A 22623-nucleotide genomic window follows, 5' to 3' on the forward strand; every position below is an offset into this window, starting at 1 on the left:
ATTCGAGGAAAAATACATACAACTGACCTTTAAATCCTGCAGTGACTCCTTCGCTTCCCCATTACCAACAGTCTTCAGCTACTTCTGCCTTACATTCTGTGCTCAGTCTAATACCAAACACTTGCAGTTTCCTCAGCACGCCTTGCTCGTTTCTATCTCTTGTGCTCTTGCTCTATATTCCCTCTGCCTGGAATTCCCCTTCCATCTTTGCCTGTGAACAGGTGAACTTTTGTCTTTGAATCCACTGTCTCACCTTTTCATAGTCCATTAAGATTCTTCCATCCTTGGTGCTTCCTGTGATTCATTCATTCATTTCTCAAACCACTGAGTGTCCGTTAGGTGCCAGGCAGCGTACGTAGTCACTGCGTGTAGTGAGGTGGGAAGATAGGTCATTTAAAACAAATTAAAAAAAACATCCCTTTCTCTCAGCAGTTTTCTCACTCTCCTTTCATTGTGTCAGTCGGTGAGTCCATGGAAGGTGAAAACCATGTATTATTTGTCTTTGTTGCCTCAGGCCCTAGCGCAATAGCAAATGCAAGGCAAGAGTAAGCACCTAAGAAGGGTTTGATGAGTGAATGGCTGAGTATACTTACAGTGCTTACTGAGATACTTTCTTAAAATCAGCATAATAATAAATCTAGGGGAAGAAAGTGAGCTTAAAACCAGTAGAAAATATGAATGTGATACATTTATAACTTGAGATTCAGAGTCCCTACTCCAAAAGTTAGGTGGTTTCTGCTTCTAAATTGTCAGGTGTTAAGTATGACTAACCTACTGTAACTGTTATAGACCATCACAGCGTTAAGGAATGCTTCTTCTCAAAAATGAAGATTCATTGTTTCCTGTAATCGTTGTCTAATCTAGTCAATTACCATGCCATAACTGTCTGTTCATTGTAGGAATAGAGATAAGACCCTGCCATCAAGAAGCTGCAGTGTCCCTGTTCACATGCATAGACTTCGTCTTACAAACAATGAAAATGACACTGTAGGGGGAAATAGTTTTCTCAAGATTTTTATCTAGTGCAGTTTTCTTTCTTACTCTTGCTCCCCCCACCCTTTTTTTTTTTAGCTTTATCATTGATGTGTAATTCAGCTACGTGCCAGTTGCCAAAGCCAAAATGTATGTACAAAAACAAAAGAAAACAAACAAAAATAACTTCAGCAAAGAAGAATCTTTAAGATTATATTCTAGGAAGTTGTGATTATACATCTTTTTGGTTTATAAAGTGGAGAGAAAAGATACAGATAATATATTTGGCCAGTAAATTATATTATTCTTGGCTCAGCCATCTGTTGCAAGGACTAGATTGCTAAATATCACTTAAGGACTATATAAGAAGGAGTTTTGAAGGATATTTATGGAAATCTTTTCTGTGCCCTTCCTGCCCCCCTCAGCTTTTTTCTTTGACTGCTGTCTAATTGTGTCTAATAAATCTATGAAAGCAAAGGTAACAAACAGGAAGTTATACGCTATGGCAAAAAGAAAAAAAAAGAAAGAAAACCACATATAAAGGGGGGGGGGCTTTGTAAAGTAGAACAAGAGAAGCCAGAAAAAATTCAGAGAACCCTACTCAAGGAATATGCTGTGAGAGCAATAGTCAGAAGTCAGCTCTATAAAAAAAACGATTGCCTCCAAAGCAGGTGGAATTATTCTTTTGAGGTTATCTGGAAATCCCTAAGTTGTATACTTTCTAGTATCTGTACTCACTTTCGATGATTCAGCTGTATAATAACAACTTAGAATATGTCATTTCTTAATATTATGCCTTGTTATTTTCTCCTCCTGTATATCTTACTAGGTATATGTGGTTGCCATGAATATTAAAAAAGAAGCAGAGTCAAAACCAAAAAGAGCAATTAAAAATACTGATGATGATGATGATGATTACAGTACCATAGATGAACTACCACCAGACAGTTTAATAACACTCGTACAACCTGAACTGCCAACACTCAGTCGCCTGTGGTTGGCAGCATTAAAAGACTATGCGCTTTTAACTTTACCAGCTGAATTTGCTAGTCAGCTACCCCCAGATGGTAAGTACTGCATTTAGAGTTTTGCTTTTAATAGAGTTCAAAGTAGTAATTAAACAAAATGGAATTGGTGGAGACTAGCAACAATAGTAATAATAACATGTAAAATTTCTGTGGACTTAAACTTGACATTCTCTCATTTAGAGCATGGTCTCCATACTGAATTTGTGAATTCATATATGGCATTAAACTTGTTAGCCCAAGCAAAAATGTTCTCACTGTTACAGTAATAACTGTACGAGCTAGGTTACTCTAAATAACTGTGCATAACAAGTCATTATGCATAACCATGATGAAGTATATTGCTGTGTTGGTCAGTGTGTGTATGCAGGGACAGATGTGGCAGTCCTCAGTTTGATAGAGAAAGCAGGAGGAGGGGAAGAATTTGCAGAAGAGTGAAAAAGAAAGAAGAGACAGAGTTCCCTGGCTATGAGAGAAAGGGAAGGTGATGAGGGTTTTAAGAGTTGCTGGCAACAGTGAAGAGGAAGCCTGAGGAAGAGGACCACGGGTAGGGAAAGGTAGAGGGAATTCACAGGCATCAGCATTTGCAGCGAAAAGGCTGGAAACCCTAGCATCAGCGAGGAAGTGACAGGCACTCCAGGTCAGCAGCTGCAGGAAAGACGTTAGTTTTGATAACGCTGTACGAGAATCTCTTTGCCAAATTGCTCTTTTGTATGTGCTATGATCTGAATATTTGTGTCACCTCAAAATTCATATGTTGAAACCTAATCCCTGTTGTGATGGAATTAGGAGGTGAGGCCTTTGGGAGGTGCTTAGGTCATGAGGGTGGAGCTCCTAGGAGTGGAAGTAGTCCCCTTGTAAAAGAGAACCCACAGAGCTCCCTGGCCCCTTCCACCTTGTGAGGACACAGCAAGAAGGCACTGGCTCTGAACCAGGAGGAGGGCCCTCACCTGACCATGCTGGCACCCTGATCTCGGACCTCCAGCCTCCAGGACTGTGAGAAATAAAGTTCTGTAGTTGATAAGCCACCCAGTCTGTGGTATTTTCTTATACCAGCCCAAATGGACTAAGATGGTATGTAACGGGTTTTTTTTAAGGTAGTTGTTCATAAATGAGCATAATAGAAGTAATGTTTTTGATTGCTTTATAGGTGGAGCATTTTATACTCCTGAGACTATTGATACAGCTAGACTTCACTATCGGAATTCCTGGGCCCCAATTCTCCATGCAGTGGCACTTTGGTTAAATAGCACAGGATTTACATGTTCAGAGTCAGCAGAAGCAGCAGCAATATCAGGTTTACAAAAACGTTCTACACCCGTCAATTTAAACCAAGCATCAGGAGCAACGCCTAGTTCTAAATCTTTGCCAGAAATTAACAAAGACAGAATGCATCTGATTTTAGGTAGGTGAGCCATGTTAATGTATTTCAAGATGTATCACTTCTGAAAATGTGTATCTGTAGGGTAGAAAAAACTTCTTTCTACCCTCTTAAGATCTGTGACTGGCTTAAGAATAAAACTGACATAAGACACATTAACAGGAGGAAAGCATACAAATTTATTTAATATTTTTACATGTACACAGGAGTCTTTAGAAGGAAAATGAAGACCTGAAGAAGCCGTTAGGTCCAGAAGATTGTATACAGTTTTACACAAACAAGAATAAATTGTGAGGGTATGACAAGACAAAGGGGTTTGGGCTAGGCGTGGTAAGTTGTGGGACAGTAACGAGAAAATACATGGGGGAAATAATGGAAGATCAGGCTTATTTTAGTAGTTTTGTTTGGACAGGTCTATTTCAACATCGACTCCCAGTCTCTGGTGGTGAGAATGTTTTCTCCCTGGTACAGAGAGGGCACCTTTCTCATGAGAAATTTTATGACCTGCTTTTAGGTAGAAAGGAGGACAGAGAGCCCTGCCTGCATCTGCTATTTCTCAAATGCCTTCAGCCAAGAAGGTATATTTTGGTGTGGCATGTTTTGAACTCCTTCATATCTTTCATTTTAATGCTATGGAAGAAATTGTTATAGTTCAGAGAAGCGATAGTAAAAAGAGGATTTTTAGCACAGTTTCTAAATTAACTGAATTTTTTATTTAAAAACTTAATTATTAAAAACTACTCTTTAAAAATTCTCTGTCATGTTCACTCACAGAGCAATATTGAATAATTTTCAAGGGAAAAAAGTAAACTATTTTTTTCAACAGCTTTTCTTTTTACTTGACACTTAACAAATTGCCCCATAAGGAAATAATAAAATGTAAAGTTAAAGCAAATTTGAATGATTCTTATTTATGATTGCTTTATAGATGCTCTTTTTTTTTTTTTTAATAAATTTATTTATTTATTTATTTTTGGCTGTGTTGGGTCTTCGTTTCTGTGCAAGGGCTTTCTCCAGTTGCGGCGAGCGGGGGCCACTCTTCATCGCGGTGCGTGGGCCTCTCACTGTAGCGGCCTCTCCCGTTGCGGAGCACAGGCTCCAGACGCGCAGGCTCAGTAGTTGTGGCTCACGGGCCCAGTTGCTCTGTGGCATGTGGGATCTTCCCAGACCAGGGCGCGAACCCGTGTCCCCTGCATTGGCAGGCGGATTCTCAACCACTGCGCCACCAGGGAAGCCCCTATAGATGCTCTTTTAACACTTAAGAATTTGTCACTCATTTAATGAGAATTAATTTTATAATTTTCATAAATTTATTCTTAATGTATTATTTTAAAATGTCTTTAAATAACTTCTTAATCAAGGTGACCTTGGAACTCCCCCATCCCCTTCCAATGTGATTATTAGCCTCCTTGCAGAGCTACAACCTGTGTTAAGTTTGGCTGCTTATTTTGACAATCATTTTGAACTCACTTTAAGGCATTAATAAATATATGTTAAAAGTAATCTGTAAACAAAATTAAGTAGGTGAAAGTGGGGGAAAAAATGGTGTCAAAGCAACAAAGTGTTTTATATTAACAAACCTGTGTGTTTATTTTGTACATTGCAGGCGTGAGTATACAGTTCCTTTGTTCCCCAAGACCTGAGGAGCCTGTTGAACATGTTACAGCTTGTCTACAGGCCTTACACACCTTACTAGATTCTCCTTATGCCCGAATCCATATTGCAGAAGATCAGGTACAGTATATTTCTATGATAGATAATTTATGCTTTGTATTCATCGTATTTATCTTAAGATAATTTTCTCACATATGAAATAAGTATTATATAATAAGCATTCAGGATTTTGGCTTCATCTAAGACCCTATATTGAAAGTTGGATGACCAGGCACAGCTAGACTACAGATTGTCACTGTACCTTCTTTGATCAGTTCATCAGCAGTCAAGTAAAACTAAAAATTTAAAGGATGTCTTCAGGGACTTCCCTGGTGGCACAGTGGTTAAGAATCCTCCTGCCAGTGTGGGGAACACGGGTTCGATCCCTGGTCTGGGAAGATCCCATATGCCGCGGAGCAACTAAGCCCATGCGCCACAACTACTGAGCCTGCACTCTAGAGCCCATGAGCCACAGCTACTGAGCCCATGCACCACAACTACTGAAGCCTGCACGCCTAGAGCCCATGCTGCACAACAAGAGAAGCCACTGCAATGAGAAGCCTGCGCGCTGCAACAAAAAGTAGCCCCTGCTCTCACAGTAACTAGAGAAAGCCCACACGCAGCAATGAAGACCCAGTGCAGCCAAAAAAATAAATAAAATTAAATAAATAAATAAGGATGGCTTCAGTCCCAGTTAATGATTCTACTAATAAAGGGCTGAAGTGATTCATAAGGCTATTAAATAAATTATGTCACTTTTAAATGATTAAGTTTTATCTCTCATTTAATGAAATTTTTATGTGCTGACTCAAGTACTTATTTAAAAAGTTTAATGAATTGCTTTTTCTAATTTATGTATGGAGTATTTAGAGGATTTTATTCATGTTACAGAACCAAGTTACCACTGGATTTGTTATTCTTTTTAATTAGGAATTTTATTTTCGTAATAACCATTTCTTTGAACACCATACTACCAAATGGTATCACTTGGGATAATTTTCCATAAAACACAAACAGATAAAAAGCAAAGTTCTCATTATTGTATTATATCAAAATTAGTTTTGCACATAGTGCTGCTCGAAAAAAAACCCCAAATGAAACAAAACAAAGCATGTGCTGTGTGATTACAAGCTTCACTCACTGATGGACTCTGCTTGTACCCCAGCCTTGTAGCCTGCAGCTGTGCCTCAGCTAAACTACAGATTGCTGCAAGAAACTTGAGGGTTGTTTTCAAATGGTCAAACCAATAAAATTTAATCTATGAATGAAGGTGTGTGACATATTATGTTAAAACCAAAATAACTGAGAGTAAATATAGTAGATTGAATGACATGGTTAAATGTGTATTCCAGAAATACAACAGACATAAATTTGATCACCCCATCAATCTTGTAGTGGTTGATTTTTAAGACATGAAAAGGGAGGAGGGAGGTCAATTATGAGGCCATTTTCATAATTCCAGAGAGATAATGAGTCCACTGGCCTCCGAAAACTGAATAAAGGAAGAAGGAAAGAGGGCCAGGACTGGAACCTTAGGGATAAATAGCAAATAAGGATTGAGATGAAGGAAATAAATCAGCAGTGGAACAACTAGAGAGGAAGGAGGAGAACCAAAAGAATCCAGAATCCAAGTCTGAGTTTATCACCACTAAATCCACAGCACGGGGCATAGGACTTAGCGTGTTGTTGGTGCTCTGATACTGACTAAAGACCAGATGCCAGTTTAAAAAAACAACAACAACAGAATTATCAAAGATGAGGGAGTTTCAAGGACAGACAACAGTCTCAAAAGGGACAGAATCCAGTAAATAAGGACAGAAAAGAGTCCCATGGAGGTTATTGGTGACCTCAGGCATAGCGTTTTCTCAGGTGGATCAAGCCAGATTATAGAAGATTGAGGAGTAAATGAGAGAGTGAAGGAAGTGGCAGCATTCGGTCTGGGAAAGGAAGAAACAAGACAGAGACAGAAGAGAACATGGGGGCAGATGGAAGGCTCTGAGAGGTTTTTTGAGGTGTGGGGGGAAATTAGATAGGAAAGACTTGAGCAGATACTTATCCTGGGGAAGAGGAGCTTAGCTAGAGAGCGAGGTTGACAACATACGGGGTATGATTGATGTCCTTGGAGAATCCTTGGGAAGTCAAACAGGATGGGGTAGCAGGCATATGAGGAAAGATTAATCAGTCTTGGACAGGGGCTGGACACTTGATCTTAAGGAAAGAGGTAAAGGTGGCTTTGGTTGCAATTAAATTTTTTTCTCCCTCTGAAATTTGAGGTGGGTTCATTGGATGGGTTTGATGTGGAAGATTGTAAGAGGCTTTTTAAAGTGAGTAGTAAGCGGTAGAAGTTTGTAATAGTTCTGAGGTGAATCTGAGAAGGACTCACCAGAATGCCAGAATTTCTGGTAGACTACTCTTGGGTACTTAGGTTGGAAATCATAAATTTTAGTGGCACTGGATGCTAGCAATATTGTTTAGTCCTAAAGAGAAAAGAAATAGGAGAATGACCATTTTTAAATGGAAAAATTATTTAAATACATAATGTAATTTTTGACTGAAAATATGTTCAGATAAAATATGACCCTTTTTCAAGATTGTTATAATATTTGCTACATAGTCCAATATATTAATTTTAGCTACCAAATTTATTTATTTTTACGTGTATATTTTCTTAGATTTAATAATATAAATGTATCCTTTGAAATTAAAATTAATTTCTCTGTATTAATTTATAATAGCTGATTGGTGTTGAGTTGCTGAGTGTTTTACACCGCCTCCTACTGACCTGGAATCCACCATCCGTCCAGCTGTTGGTGACTGGAGTTGTGCAACAGATAGTAAGAGCTGCTCAGGATTATTTGCAAGGAAAAAGAAACACACTAAGTAAGCACTAGAAATTACACTAACATTGAAGTAGATTTATTTGTACTCTAATTTTTAAAATATTGATGCCAGGAAGTTGTTAATTAAAAAATTTAACCATACATTTAGAAGCTTTGCAATTGATTTTGCTTTCCTTAGCATGACGCAAATGGAATTGCTCATATTCAGCTATCTTTCACCTTCAAAAGGGTCAACTTCACACGTTTCAGCCTAACATATGTGTTACTCCTGTTATGAAATACATTCCTAATAAAAAATACCTAATAAAAATTTTCGAAGTAAAAAATGAATTGTCCATTACTTTTAAGGAGAGGTAAATAAACAGAATTCTAGTCAGGCAGAGAATTACTCTGAGAAGGACATATGGCATCAGTTAAACATTTAGTTGTAAATTCTTCGAAAGAATTTATTAAGTATGCTTATTGTATTGTTTCATCTGCTATTTTTTATTTTGTTTGCTGGAAATTTCACCAAATTTTCTTTTACCCAAGATGAAGATGATATGGAAAAAGAGTCCTGTCCTGTATTAGGAGAAGGAGGTGACAGTGGTGGTCTTATTCCTGGAAAATCTCTTGTGTTTGCAACTATGGAGCTGTTGATGTTCATTTTAGTGCGGCATATGCCGCATCTCAGTACCAAGATGTCGGACTCTCCAAGTCACGTAGCCACTAAAACTCGTCTGTCAGAAGAAAGTGCTCGTTTGGTGGCAGCCACGGTTACCATACTCTCTGACTTACCATCCCTTTGTTCACCTGCTGGTACAGTATTGATCACTATTTGGAAATGTGTTATACTGTATTAGAGATGAGGTTGCCTTTGATTTTAAGTGCTATTATGATTTATTTTCCTCTTAAATCTTAAAGGAGAAGTAGGGTTTTTTTTTAAGGGTTTGTTTACCTTTAGGAGCCTATAAAGAAAGACTAAAGATTTAAGAAGTCAAAAACCCAGGATACCCTTTTCAGATACATGTCAAACAAACTTCAGCAAAGAGGTAGAACCACAGTTTGAGGGAAGACATCGAATGTTAGCAGATAGACATAAAGTGGAATTACTAAACCCTTTATTTTCCGATCTGGTCGCTACTCTTGAGCAACGCTGACAAACTAACAAATGTCAGAGGAGAGTGACAACCAACTTGAAGGAGCAACTAAAAGAATTATAGCTGAAAAAGATAATAGCTGTCTGCAGACACCTGAAGAACTAGAGGATGGAAAAGTAGACTTTCCCTCTGTTGTATCTAGAAGGTAGAGATGGTATCAGGATATATAAAGGTAAATTTCAGTTCAACACAAGCCTACAGATATGAAAACAATGAATTCTCCATCATTGAAGTTCTGTAGGCAGACTACAGTGGCTGCATGTCAGAGCGGTGAAGGGAGTCTTTCATTAAGTGGGTGGTTGATTTGATTACCTTAAAGTTCTTTCAGCTACAAATCCTAGGATTCTTTCATCTCTTTTTGGCTTACCTGTGTAGTCTTCTTATCAGTTTCCTGACTTGGTTACTACATTGACTGACTTAGTACTAAGGTTCACTTAGTACAATGAGATTGATTACTTGTCTTGGAATTGCTACACGATTCACCAAGTTTCTCAGGTACTTCTCAGAGTATTTGGTAGTGTTTTCCTTCTGTTTTTCTACCTTTCTTCCTTATTTTCATTATGAAGGGCATGATTATTAAATAGGTGAAATACTAGAAGTAATAAAAACAAGGCAAGCTGGGAAAAGAAAGAAAATATTTCTTTTGAAATAACTTGTGACTTTCTTTTTTTTTTCAAACATTGAATTATAGTAATAGTAATGCAGTAAATTTTGTATAAATACAAGGAAAAGAAATAATATTAAACCATAAAAAATATAAACAATTGAAATAACTATAATATGGGAACTATTAATTATGAGGCAATCTGATTTGTTTTTATTTCAGGATGTATGACAATCCTGCCCACGATTCTGTTTTTAATTGCAAGAATATTGAAAGACACAGCGATAAAGTCTGCAGATAATCAGGTTCCTCCACCAGTCAGTGCAGCTCTTCAAGGGATCAAAAGTATTGTGACACTTTCAATGGCCAAAACTGAGGATACTCAAAAACAGTGGACAGCTCTAATTCGTAGCACTCTCGCATGCATCCTAGAATATTCTCAACCAGGTAATCTAATCAGTTTTAAATTTTTAAAAGTTTATTAGGATATCTGTTCCCTAATAACTAATTGAATGAGCTCATCAGAAAACTGCTATATATCTGAATCAACTCAGAGAAGTATTTTCGTCCCATCTTTCAGATGTGAACTTTTAGTTCCCCATTCTGGATATTGACTCTGAATGCCCTTGTCTTAGCACTTATATACATTTTGGGAGGTTTCCCCAAAAAGAAAGGACGTGTGCATATAAAACTCTTATACATTGTTTTGAACTCCTATATAGTTGCCCATCACTTATATTTATCAATTATTATTCATTCCCCTAACAATGGATATTTTTGTTATTTCTGATTTTTCCCAATTATAAAAATTGTCTCAGTGAACATCCTTATAAATTCCTTATGCACATGTGCTATGAGATTTTCTAGGGCATACCCCTATAAGTGGAATTGACGACACATTTAAATTTTATCAGACATTGCCACATTGCTCTCCAAAGTAGCTGTATGAATTTGCACTTCTACCAGCAGTGCATGATCCCCACCAATACATGGTATTTCAGACGTTTAAATTTCATTATCTGATAAGTAAAACGTACTATCTTACTGTTTTAATTGGCATTTTTCACTTTCCTACTAAGTATAAGCATTTTTCATGTTTGTGTCTAATTTGGGGGAAAATGCTTATTCACATTTTTGTCCATTTTTCTTCTGTGTTTGACTTTTTCTTTCATTTTATTTCTGTGGTAAATGTGAAAGGATTGAAAACAGAATAATAATTAAAGATTTGCCATATTGCCTACTAAAACATTTCCACACTATCTAAAACTGTGGAGTGGGCCCAAGAACGAACAGATAGGGCAATGAAACAGAACAGATTGTTTTAAAACAGACATTCATCCACATGAGAATATAATACATGATAAGGGCACATTCATTATTCTTCAAATGGTTTGTGTCAATTAGCCATTTCAGATATCAGTTCCAGTTAGGCCCTCTCCTTATATCATGACTCTAAGTAAATATGAGGTAAGTTAGAATGATAATGTAAAATTTTTAAAATAGGTAAACAAAGAAAATATAGGTGACTCCTTTATGTCAGAATGACAAAGGACTATGTAAGTGTAAGTGAATGGTAAATATCATAGAGGAAAATATCAGTGTATTGGACTATAGAATTTAACGTCTACCTGTCAAAAATGATAGCATTAAAAAATGGTTGATAAATCCTAAAAATTCTTATCAGAAGGAAAAAGATTTTTTTCCTGTTTCTTTAATTTTGTATCTATATGAGATGATGGATGTTCGCTAAACTTGTGATGATCATTTCATGATGTATGTAAGTCAGATCATTATACTGTGCACCTTAAACTTATATAGTACTGTGTGTCAATTGTATCGCAATAAAACTGGAAGAAAAAAATTTTAAAAATAAAAGATACCTAAAAAAGAGACAGATCAAAAACTGAAAATAATATTTATGTCAGTGTTAATATCATTAATGTACAAAGAAGTCTTTTAAGAAAGAAGGAAAGAGCACACATTATTAAAAAGGAAATAGAGATGCCCACCAAGTATATAAAAAAGTTAGGGGCTTCCCTGGTGGCGCAGTGGCTGAGAATCTGCCTGCCAATGCAGGGGACACGGGTTCGAGCCCTGGTCTGGGAAGATCCCACATGCCACGGAGCAACTGGGCCCGTGAGCCACAACTACTGAGCCTGCGCGTCTGGAGCCTGTGCCCCGCAACGGGAGGGGCCGCGATAGTGAAAAGGCCCGCGCACCGCGATGAAGAGCGGCCCCCGCACCGCAATGAAGAGTGGCCCCCACTTGCCGCAACTAGAGAAAGCCCTCACACGAAAACTAAGAGACCCAACACAGTCATAAATAAATAAATAAATAAAATAAATAAAGTATTAAAAAAAAAAAAAAAAAAAGTTAGCCACATTATTATATAAGCAAAGAAATACAAACAAAAACAAAGTAATATAAATTTTTACCTGTAAAACTGATTTTAAAAAATTGTGAGTATGTACAGGTGGAATTGATACCAGGAGAACATTTTCATACTTTGCTGAAGGGAATTAATACAGTTTAAACTTTCAGGGAATCAATTCTGCAAAATATACACAGAGCCTTTAAGAATTCATACTCTGGGGCTTCCCTGGTGGCGCAGTGGTTGAGAACCTGCCTGCTAATGCAGGGGACTCGGATTCGAGCCCTGGTCTGGGAGGATCCCACATACCGCGGAGCAACTGGGCCCGTGAGCCACAACTACTGAGCCTGCGTGTCTGGAGCCTGTGCTCTGCTACAAGAGAGGCCACGATAGTGAGAGGCCCGCGCACTGCAATGAAGAGTGGCCCCCGCTTGCCGCAACTAGAGGAAGCCCTCGCACAGAAACGAAGACCCAACACAGCCAAAAAAATAAATAAATAATAATTAAAGGTGCTAATAATTAAAAAAAAAAAAATTTCATACTCTGACCTTATTGATCAGAAGAAACTTGTGTTCAAGGTTATTTATCACAGTCTATTTTATAATATTGAAAATACAAAAGTGATAAATATAACTATCTGGCAGTGGGAAAAAATATTAAATATATCATGGTATACTCATTTGGATTATATATCCATTATATCTATTAAAAATCATGTTTATAAATAATTATATATAAAAAAACTAACCCAGACCAGAAGGAATTAATCAAAAACCTAGAAATTAAACTATCGCTAGATGGTAGTATTACAAGTTTTATTTTCTTTCCCATACACTTGTTATATTTTAAACAAACCATGTACTACTTATATCACCTGAAATTTTTTAGTATTAATATTTGGAAGGGAAAACTTTAACTAGTTTTATTAATGTTACTAAAACTATTTAGCTTTATCATGAGTTAATATTTTTCTTTTTAGCATAGATTTTTAACAAACTAAAGAAACATTAAATGCCATAATTATATACGAATGTAAATGTATATGTGTGTACATTGATAGAACAAGAAAAAGTAGTTAAGAATTCATTTAAAAATATAAATACTGTTTCAGTTTTCATGGGGGTGTCCATAATCAATAATCATATTTTTTAAATTGTCAATTATAAGAGAAGGTTTTGATATTTTATCCTAGTTCATTCATGTTAGATGAATTTAAAGGTATATGATAAGATAATTAACTTGCCTATGATAACCTGTCCAGAACTGAATTCTCAGTAGGCACAGTCAGTATGAAGTAGGGACCAAAGCCATGGGTGTATTTTTATAGTAGATGTAAGCAAGGCAAGCAGAATTTCTTGCTTTACGAGAAGAGTTTTGTAATAGAGAATTTCCTTTATGGAAATCATATTTCTTATTATAAATTCTGAGACTTCCACTTTAAAAAATGTGCCAGGGACTTCCCTGGTGGCGCAGTGGTTAAGAATCCGCCTGCCAATGCAGGGAACACAGGTTCAACCCCTGGTCCTGGAAGATCCCACATGCCACGGAGCAACTAAGCCCGTGCGCCACAACTACTGAGCCTGAGCTCTAGAGCCTGTGAGCCACAACTACTGAGCCTGAGTGCCACAACTACTGAAGCCCGGACAACTAGAGCCCATGCTCTGCAACAAGAGAAGCCACCGCAATGAGAAGCCCGTGCGCAACGAAGAGTAGCCCCCACTCGCCACAACTAGAGAAAAACCCACACGCAGCAACGAAGACCCAACGCAGCCAAAAATAAATATATTAAATAAATAAATTAAAATTTAAAAAATGTGCCAGTGTATGTATGTGAACACACACACACACACACCCCTCCATGGATGTAATGAATCACTCTTAAGATTGCTATAATATTTTTTTTCATTTTTAAAACCTTCAATTTTGAAATAGATTTCAAACTTTTTAAAATGTTACAAGAATAATATAGTGAACTTCAGCATACCCTTCTAGATTTCACCAGTTGTTAACATTTGTTGCATGTTTTATTTTTTCTATAATCCACATATTATTATTGTTGATATTATTATTAATTTTGCTGAACCATTTGAGAATACATTGAAGGCATCATGACTCTTTACTCCTAAATACTTCACAGATATCCTAAGAACAAGAACAGTCTCTTACATAACCACTGAAAAATTATCGAATTGAGGCAATTTAGCATTGATACAGGGCCTCCCTGGTGGCGCAGTGGTTGAGAATCCACCTGCCAATGCAGGGGGCATGGGTTCGATCCCTGGTCCGGGAAGATCCCACATGCCGCGGAGCAACTAAGCCCGTGCGCCACAACTACTGAGCCTGCACTCTAGAGCCCGTGAGCCACAACTACTGAGCCTGCGCTCTAGAGCCTGCAAGCCACAACTACTGAAGCCCACGCGCCTAGAGCCCGTGCTCCGCAACAAGAGAAGCTATCACAATGAGAAGCCTGCGTGCAGCAACGAAGACCCAACACAGCCAAAGATAAATAAATAAATAAATTTGTATATATAAAAAAAAATAGAGAGAGAGAGGGTCATTGTTCAAGAATGAAAGATTTTTTTAAATTTTTGTCTTATATTGGAGTTTAGTTGATTTACAATGTTGTATTAGTTTCAGGTGTACAGCAAAGTGATTTAATGATACATATACATATATTTATTCTTTTTCAGAAGAATTAAATTTCAAAACATTTTAGAAACAGCATATTGCTTTCATTTTTATATGTATCAATATTTCATTATTCATATATTTCAGAAGATTCTATGCCTATGCCTGATGAAGTAAGCATGCTAACAGCAATTGCACTCTTCCTGTGGTCTGCTGGTAGTGAAATAATAGGAGTCCAGTCACTGCAGAACGGCTGCATGAACAGATTTAAAAACGCATTAAATTCATGTGACCCATGGGTAAGTTACACTTAAAACATAGTGTTAAACCTTCCACTTTATCAAGAAAATTTCAGATTGATTCATTAAAATTTGTGATACATCAAATGAAAACTTAAGTATTTGCTATATGACTTTTCAACAGAAAACTGGAAAAGATCACTGGTTTAAGCATTAGGAGAGACATGTATATGTTTATTTATATCTACAGAAATTGCCCAGTATCTAAAATATTTGCTCAACCCTGGCCTATATTGGTAGAGACTTTATGTGTTCTGTTTTTCACTGTTTACATAATGACACCATTAAAGGATAAATATATATTATAACATGTTTTAATGGGCCTATTGGAAACTCTGTTTTCTAGAAAATAAGTTTTATTGTTTTACAGTGTTAGTGTCTAAACTAATGATTCTCAAACCTGCTGCACATCAGGAAAAAAAGCAATTTAGTTACATCTACCACTATCTTCCTAAACCAGAGTCTCCAGAAGTGTGGTCCACAGATCTGTATTTTAAAAATATTCCCCAGGCATTTTTTATGTCCAGTGGTGTTTCGTAGCTTTTCTTCCACCAAAGCACTGAAACAGTTTCCCCTCAATATTTTTCACGTACGTTGATGTGTTGATGGACCTTCCTTTTTTTGTTTGTTTGTTTGTTTCTTATTAACATGAAGTCTTTCTAATCTAAAGTAGAGCCACTGAGACCTTACTTTCTAGGCCTGGAACACTTAAATTGGTTTAAGCAGTCATTTCCAGGGAATCCAAATGGAGTTGAGGTGTCTAAGTAATATATTTTTATAGCTTTGTTTGACATCATTCAAATATTAGCCTTCCATACTAAATATATTAGGTTAAAATGGGAGGGAGATTTGTAAATTAAAGAAAGAATTAAAAACACAAATTAGTATTCCTGGTCTCTAATTTCTTATACACTATAGAAATACACAAATTATATTAGCAGTGGTAATTTGGGAGTTAACATATAAGGAATGTTTATTGGTTTAATTTCTTTTCAGTTTTATTTAGTTAGCATGTTGGAAGTTTTATTACTCCATTTCTGTAAGTAGAAATGGCATTAATTCTTCCCACATTTTTATTTTCATCCTGCAGTATTGCTTGTTTTCAGTATATATTAAGATGCAGTGTGATTGTAGAGCAGATAAGAACTGTCACACATGTAAATTAATAAAATGATTTTCTTGTGTAGGTTCAAGCCAAATGTTACCAGCTTCTCCTCTCAGTCTTTCAGCATTCCAATCGTGCCCTTTCAACCCCCTACATCCATTCATTAGCTCCAATAGTGGTTGAAAAGCTAAAAGCTGTTGAGAGAAACAGACCAGCCAGTAATACAGAACTTTTAGCTGTTCAAGAAGGAATCAAAGTTCTTGAAACATTGGTTGCTCTTGGGGAAGAACATAACAGTAAGTATTTTTCTTTAAAAAGCCACTAGTCTAAAACGAAGGTTTGTATTATATATAAATCTTCTTTGCTATTTGACACACGCCATTGCAACAGTAAGTTTACTAAGGGTGGTTACTGTCTGAAAGATTAATGTCTTTGCTCATGATGCTAACAAAATTGAGTTGATTTATGTTTATTTTTTAAGAGCAAGAGGTTAAATTACCGATGGCATTTGAACCCACGGATTGTTTTATTTTCTAGGAATGTACTCTTTAAGAACCAGGGAAAATATACCTGCCTAATAGATTTTTAAAAATAATATATTTCGGTGTTCATAATAGAGGTGTCAAAGCTTTTTAACAAATAGGACAAATAGGACCAGATTAGCACTAATGATGCCAAACATCATTATTAAAATACCTCAAAATTTGAAATTTTTAAATTATTGTTTTTTAATTTAATGAAGAACTACCACATACATCCATTTAACCAGAGACGTATGCAGCTTAAAACTTACTCCTCTTTATTCCCTGCTAAATCTTAATTTCATCACAATCTAAAATTTATCTTAAAAAATATGACAATTATTACAGAAAGACTGTACTTTTTAAACTAGTACCTTATGATTGAATGTTAAGCTGTTTCCAGTTTTTCAAGATCATAAATAACTGAGATAAGTATTCTTTCTTTTTATATAAATTTATTTTATTTTATTTATTTTTGGCTGTGTTGGGTCTTCGTTGCTGAGCACGGGCTTTCTCTAGTTGTGGCTAGCAGGGGCTGCTCTTCCTTGCGGTGCGCGGGCTTCTTATTGTGGTGGCTTCTGTTGTTGCAGAGCACGAGCTCTAGGCGCACGGGCTTCAGTAGTTGTGGCACGCAGACTCAGTAGTTGTGGCTCACGGGCTTAGTTGCTCAGCGGCATGTGGATCTTCCCAGACCAGGGCTCGAACCCATGTCCCCTGCATTGGCAGGCAGATCCTTAACCACTGTGCCACCAGGGAAGTCTGAGATGAGTATTCCTGTACAGGTATCTTTGCACACATTTTTTAATTATTTCTATCAGGTAAATTTTTTTAAGTGAAATTACTGGGACAAAAGGAATGCACATTCTAAGGCTTTTAATATATATTGCTAGATTACTCTCCAGATTAAAATTACATCAGTTTTTACTATCATAAAATTTTTCCTCTTCTCTTGAAAGAGTTTCACACAAAATTGGAAAGGTAGTGGAGATTTTTTAAAAGCTACTGCTGATAGCTTACCTATAAAATAATAATCCAGAACTATTACAGTGGAAGAGAAGAATACAGAAGCGATTATGAAAAATGTTGCTCTGACTTGACGAGTAACTGGTTATGGGGACAAGAGAAAGAGAAGAGCCAAATATTACTGTGTTACTTGGAAGAAGCATGGAAGCAACGTTAAAACTGGAAAGGTCAGGAAGAAGAGCTGTTTGGGAAGAGTTGATAAGTTTAGTTGAAACTAGATAGTAACAGATTATTTGGGTAGAAATGTTATGACTGACATCATGGCCCATGTTTGGTAACTCAACATAATTTTATCTTTATTTTTATTTTACTCACTATAAACTCCATAAACATGGAGACTAAATCTTATTCATTTTGTAATCTTAACACTGAGCTTATTGACTTTTGCATAGTCAGTATTTAAATATGTTTGAGTTGAGTTGACTCTAGAGATCAGTTCCTGAACAGGTGCCCTAATTTAGTTAGGGAAGAGGGTCTTATACTTTTTCAAATAATTCTCTATTGTTTGAATTCTTTTAACAGCAGAATATATTTATGTATTATTCATGAAATTAAATATAGTTTAATAGTTAATTAGACTTCAACAAGGTTCATTAAATAAATAACCCTTTAATTTTCCATTTAAAAGTCAATTAATTTAAGGTATGAAATAACCAAAGCAGTGTAGCTTCAATTCTCCAACCAATTTCTAGTATTTAGTGTTAGTGAATTACATCAACAGTAAGCACCATCACGATTTCTTCATTTTTTAAGGGACTGCTTCACTCAGATAACAGATGTTTTGTACTATAGCAAGACTTCTAAGAGGTAGAATAAGCAATTGTCATTTTTTAAAAATTAAAACTAAATCTGAGTCTAAGTGCCATGCAAAAACCGAAGGGAGATGGTTGCCATCACATTAATGTATACATTCACTCATTCCTTTGATGGTATCCTCCTAATGAATGCTTCAGGTTTCTGTTCCCGATTCCCTCTAATCTCCAACCTCCCTCCCTATTCTGGAATACCCTTAAAATTTTCATAATTTTATTCTCAAAATACATTTTACCAGATGACAATTATAAAGTGTTCATTCCTTTTTAACCTTTTAGCCAGTATTTTTTTAATAAAACAAATTAATATAAATGAAAAATATATAATTTTAACAGGAAATCAAACCTGATTTCCTCCCCTAACATGGCTTGGACAGTTAGTAAGTATTCAATATTAATTATGAATAATTATTGAGGTCTAAAATTAGATCGTGCACATTTATTTCTATTTTATTATAATTCAGACTACCATAGTAATTGCCTAGTTTTTAAATAAAGGTTTATTGTAATTTTCAGACTTGTGATCATCTTCAGACTTTATCTTTGTTATTTGCAGGAGTCCAATTACTTGCTCTTTTAGTTCCCACTTTGATCTCTTACCTGCTGGATGAAAATTCTTTTGCCTCAGCAAGCACAGCTTCCAAAGATCTTCATGAGTTTGCACTCCAGAATTTAATGCATATTGGACCTCTGTATCCACATGCTTTCAAGACAGTAATGGGAGCGGCTCCCGAGCTGAAAGTGCGTCTGGAAACTGCTGTTCGAGCGAGCCAAGCCAGCAAAGCTAAAGCAGCCGCCAGGCAGCCGGCCCCGGCCGTGCATTCTACACCAACAATTAAGCTAAAAACAAGTTTCCTTTAATGTGCTGTTCCATTCGTTTTTGTTTATTTTGTCAACTAGCACCTAATTATTGATAGCCACTGTATCATTCCAGTCTGTAGGTTCTACTTTATTTGTATATAGGAATTATATTCTTCCAAGTAGGGTAAGTGAAATAATGCTCACACTGGTTTCTGATTTTGAAGGAATGATTTTTTTTTTTATTATGTGGTGAATGTGCTTTCATTTTTTTCCTAATAATGTTTCTCTTTTATTAATTTATTTTTTAAACACTGAGCCATAGTCTTTTAAATTAAATGCAAAAAAATTGTATCATGTAGTTGAGCGGCCTATTGATATTGTCAGGGGAAAAAATAGGTCATATTCAGCATCAGTTATAAAAAAAAATTAATTGAAAAGCAAGCTGAATTTAAATTTTGAAGTAACCAAAATAATGTAAAGTGTCGGTTTTGTGGTGTATCTATTAAGAATAAAGTTAACGTTTTCTTAGCATTTCTCAGAAAGTCCTTACCTTTCAGATAGATCTTTTTACTTTCATATTAGATTACTAAATTATACTTGTGTATATTTTAGTTAACTAAATTAAAACTCTCATTTAAACATTCATTAAAATGTTTCAAATGTGGAATAATGTTCTGGGTTTTTTTAATGGCTAAAATTTGGCCTCACTTATGCTTTGTAATTACAGAGCCTTGAGTCTGGCTCTGATGGTTAGTTTCATTCATCAAATATTTATTGAGTTCCTACCGTGTATAAGGCATCAAGCTAAGTGCTGCAGGGCATACAAAAATGAATTAGTCATAATTATAGTTATGCCAATCTCTCATGCAATGGGAATTTTACCAGTCAAATAGATAATTGATGACATGAATGTTTGCCACAGTGTTTAGCACACTTTAAACACCAAGTTTTACCACACAGTGTAATATAGACTGAACCTTTCTGAACATTCCAAAGGCATACCTATTCATCTTCTGCTACCTCCTACTTATTCTCTCTCATACCCTCACTGATTGGCAGCTAATACAGCCTTGCCTTCCTCATTTAGTCTTTAGACCTCAGATAGGTGCGTTCTCACCTATTTTCTTACTGACTTTTATTTCTGCAAGGGTTTTTTGTATTTTACACCTGCTTTTCCAAAGTTATTCTCCTTGTTTTTTAGAGTTTTTTTGGTAACACTTATCGAGATACAATTCACATACCATACAATTTGCCCATTTTAAATGTATAATTCAGTAGTTTTTAGTATGTTCACAATGTACTGTAACCATCACCACAATCAGTTGTGAACATTTTCATTACCCCAAAAGAAATCTGGTACCCTTTAGCTGTCGCCCCACAAGCTCTCTGCTTCCCCCAAGCCTTACACTATTACTGATCTGCTTTCTGTCTCTATCAATTCTCCTATTATGAACATTTCATGTAAATGAAATCATACACTATGTGGTCCTTTGTGACTGGCTTCTTAACATTTTTAAGGTTCATCCATGTGGTAGCATACATCAGTACTGCATCCCTTTTAATGGCTGAATACTGTTCCGGTCTATTTATATTATATTTTGTTCATCCATTCATTAGTTGATGGGCGTTTGGGTTGTTTTCACTTTTTGCCTATTACAAATAATGCTGCTGTAAACAGTTGTGTACAAGTGTTTGCATTACCCTGTATTTTCATTTAGCTTGAGTGTATACCTAGGAGTGGAATTGCTGGCTCAATGGGAACTCTGTGTTCAACTTTTTAAGGAACTGCCAGACTGTTTTCCAATCTCCTTGTTTCTTGCATACATAACCCCTTTTCACTCATCTATTTATAAAGTATGTTTATTTCTGCCTTGGCTATTTTCTGCTGTTCTTCGAACCCAGGCTTTTCCCATGATTTCCTACTTCGGGATAGTCTACATCATGCAGTAGCAATGGTTCTCTCTCTCTCTTTTTTCCTTCTCTCCCTCTGTCTCTCTCTTTCTCCCTTTCCTCTCCCCGGTACATCTTTATACTTTCTCTAAACTCTTCTGAGCCACTGACAACTTCTAGTTTTCTATAATCATATCTATGAAAGGAATATCTGTTTGAATAGTTATATTTATTAATTTGTTTCACTGCTCAACTTATTTCTTATTATGATATAAGAAAATACCTCTCGTTTCATTTGTGAAACAGAAAAGGGCCTTAATCTTACCTGATGAACATAAAAGCAGAGTCAGAGGCCAAAGGAAAGTCAATTTTATACATTATTATAAATTAATCAATTTTAATTATAAAATTTGCATTTATTAAATTTTGGGGAAAATTACCACAATTCACCACACAGACCAAATTACTGTTGATATTTTAATCTGTTTCCTTCCACATTTGTAATCATCCTGCAGGTAGGATGTTTTATCCACTTATTTTATAAGCGTTTTCCCATAGAATTACTCTAATAATATGGGATAGATTTAGTAACCATCTTTTTGATAGCTACTTAATAACAAACGTACGATTATTGACTTAGCCATTATCCTATGCTATGGTACTTGGTTTCTAGTTTTTATATTAAAATAAGTAATGCGTTTGACTTTTTAAAAATGAAACTTTGTAGATTATTTCCTTGGGATAGACTTCTTAAGGGGGTGATAAAAATATGACAGGTTTGAATTTTGATACACATTGCTGAGTCTTAGAAAGCGACCCTTTTTGAAATAGCAGACATGAAAATGAAACTGGGTCATTGTTTACCAAATTCCTTGGAGTGCCCTTAAATATTTTGATATACCTAAATGTTTTTTAAAATGGCATTTTAGTTGGCTGTAAGTCATTATTAAGTGAATAGGAAGGACTTAATGAAGTTGGGCTGCTTTTAGTAAAACTATACTTGTTAAACAAGGAAGTTGACAGTCCTGCTCTACACACTGTGGGCCCTCAGTGTGTGTGAAGGGGGAGGCCGACTGAGGGAGTCGGAAGATCACCTTCAGATGCCACATGTGTCAAGGGCAATGACAAACTGGTGTGTATCCAAGCCAAGTGATAATAGAGGAACTAAGGGTAAGAAAGAGCAGGCAACATGATCATTAGCCATCAGATAGGAGGGTCACATAGTGGGCCACACCAATAAGTCAATGTTTCAAGTAAGTGTTTTGAAATAGAACTTAAAAGAATTTTCTAAGAGACCTGTTGAAAAATGATTGCTTTGTGATAGTGCATTCCTTGACATTGGACATGTACAAGGAGAACTTGAACCCCTGTCTGCCAAAAGATTTTGTGATAAGATTCTGCAATGCTGTCTCTTACTCATTCATTGGACAGTTATTAATGGGACACTGCGATGTGCCAGGCATTGGGAATACAATAGTGAACAGTCAAGCAAAGGATCTACAACCATATGTTTACATTCTGCCTGGGGACAGAGAAAATAATCACAGGTTGTGATAACT

At 36.1% G+C, this 22623-nt stretch overlaps 1 protein-coding gene across 4 annotated transcripts in view; it reads left to right on the plus strand.

Annotated features, from left to right (window-relative positions):
* Positions 1-21697, plus strand: part of HEATR5B (HEAT repeat containing 5B) — a 93087-nt gene extending 71390 nt beyond the window's left edge. For all 4 annotated transcript variants that reach the window (XM_007167161.2, XM_007167162.3, XM_007167160.2 and 1 more), the window contains 9 exons: positions 1802-2039; positions 3148-3402; positions 4985-5112; positions 7767-7911; positions 8403-8669; positions 9837-10061; positions 14761-14912; positions 16100-16313; positions 18930-21697. In XM_007167161.2, coding sequence (XP_007167223.2) covers positions 1802-2039; positions 3148-3402; positions 4985-5112; positions 7767-7911; positions 8403-8669; positions 9837-10061; positions 14761-14912; positions 16100-16313; positions 18930-19234 — 1929 coding nt within the window. In that variant the 3' untranslated portion in view covers positions 19235-21697. The remainder of the gene's footprint in view (positions 1-1801; positions 2040-3147; positions 3403-4984; positions 5113-7766; positions 7912-8402; positions 8670-9836; positions 10062-14760; positions 14913-16099; positions 16314-18929) is intronic.
* The last annotated feature ends 926 nt before the right edge of the window (positions 21698-22623 follow it).

This window comes from Balaenoptera acutorostrata, chromosome 12 (assembly GCF_949987535.1).
Source record: "Balaenoptera acutorostrata chromosome 12, mBalAcu1.1, whole genome shotgun sequence".
NCBI classification, from domain to species: domain Eukaryota; kingdom Metazoa; phylum Chordata; class Mammalia; order Artiodactyla; family Balaenopteridae; genus Balaenoptera; species Balaenoptera acutorostrata.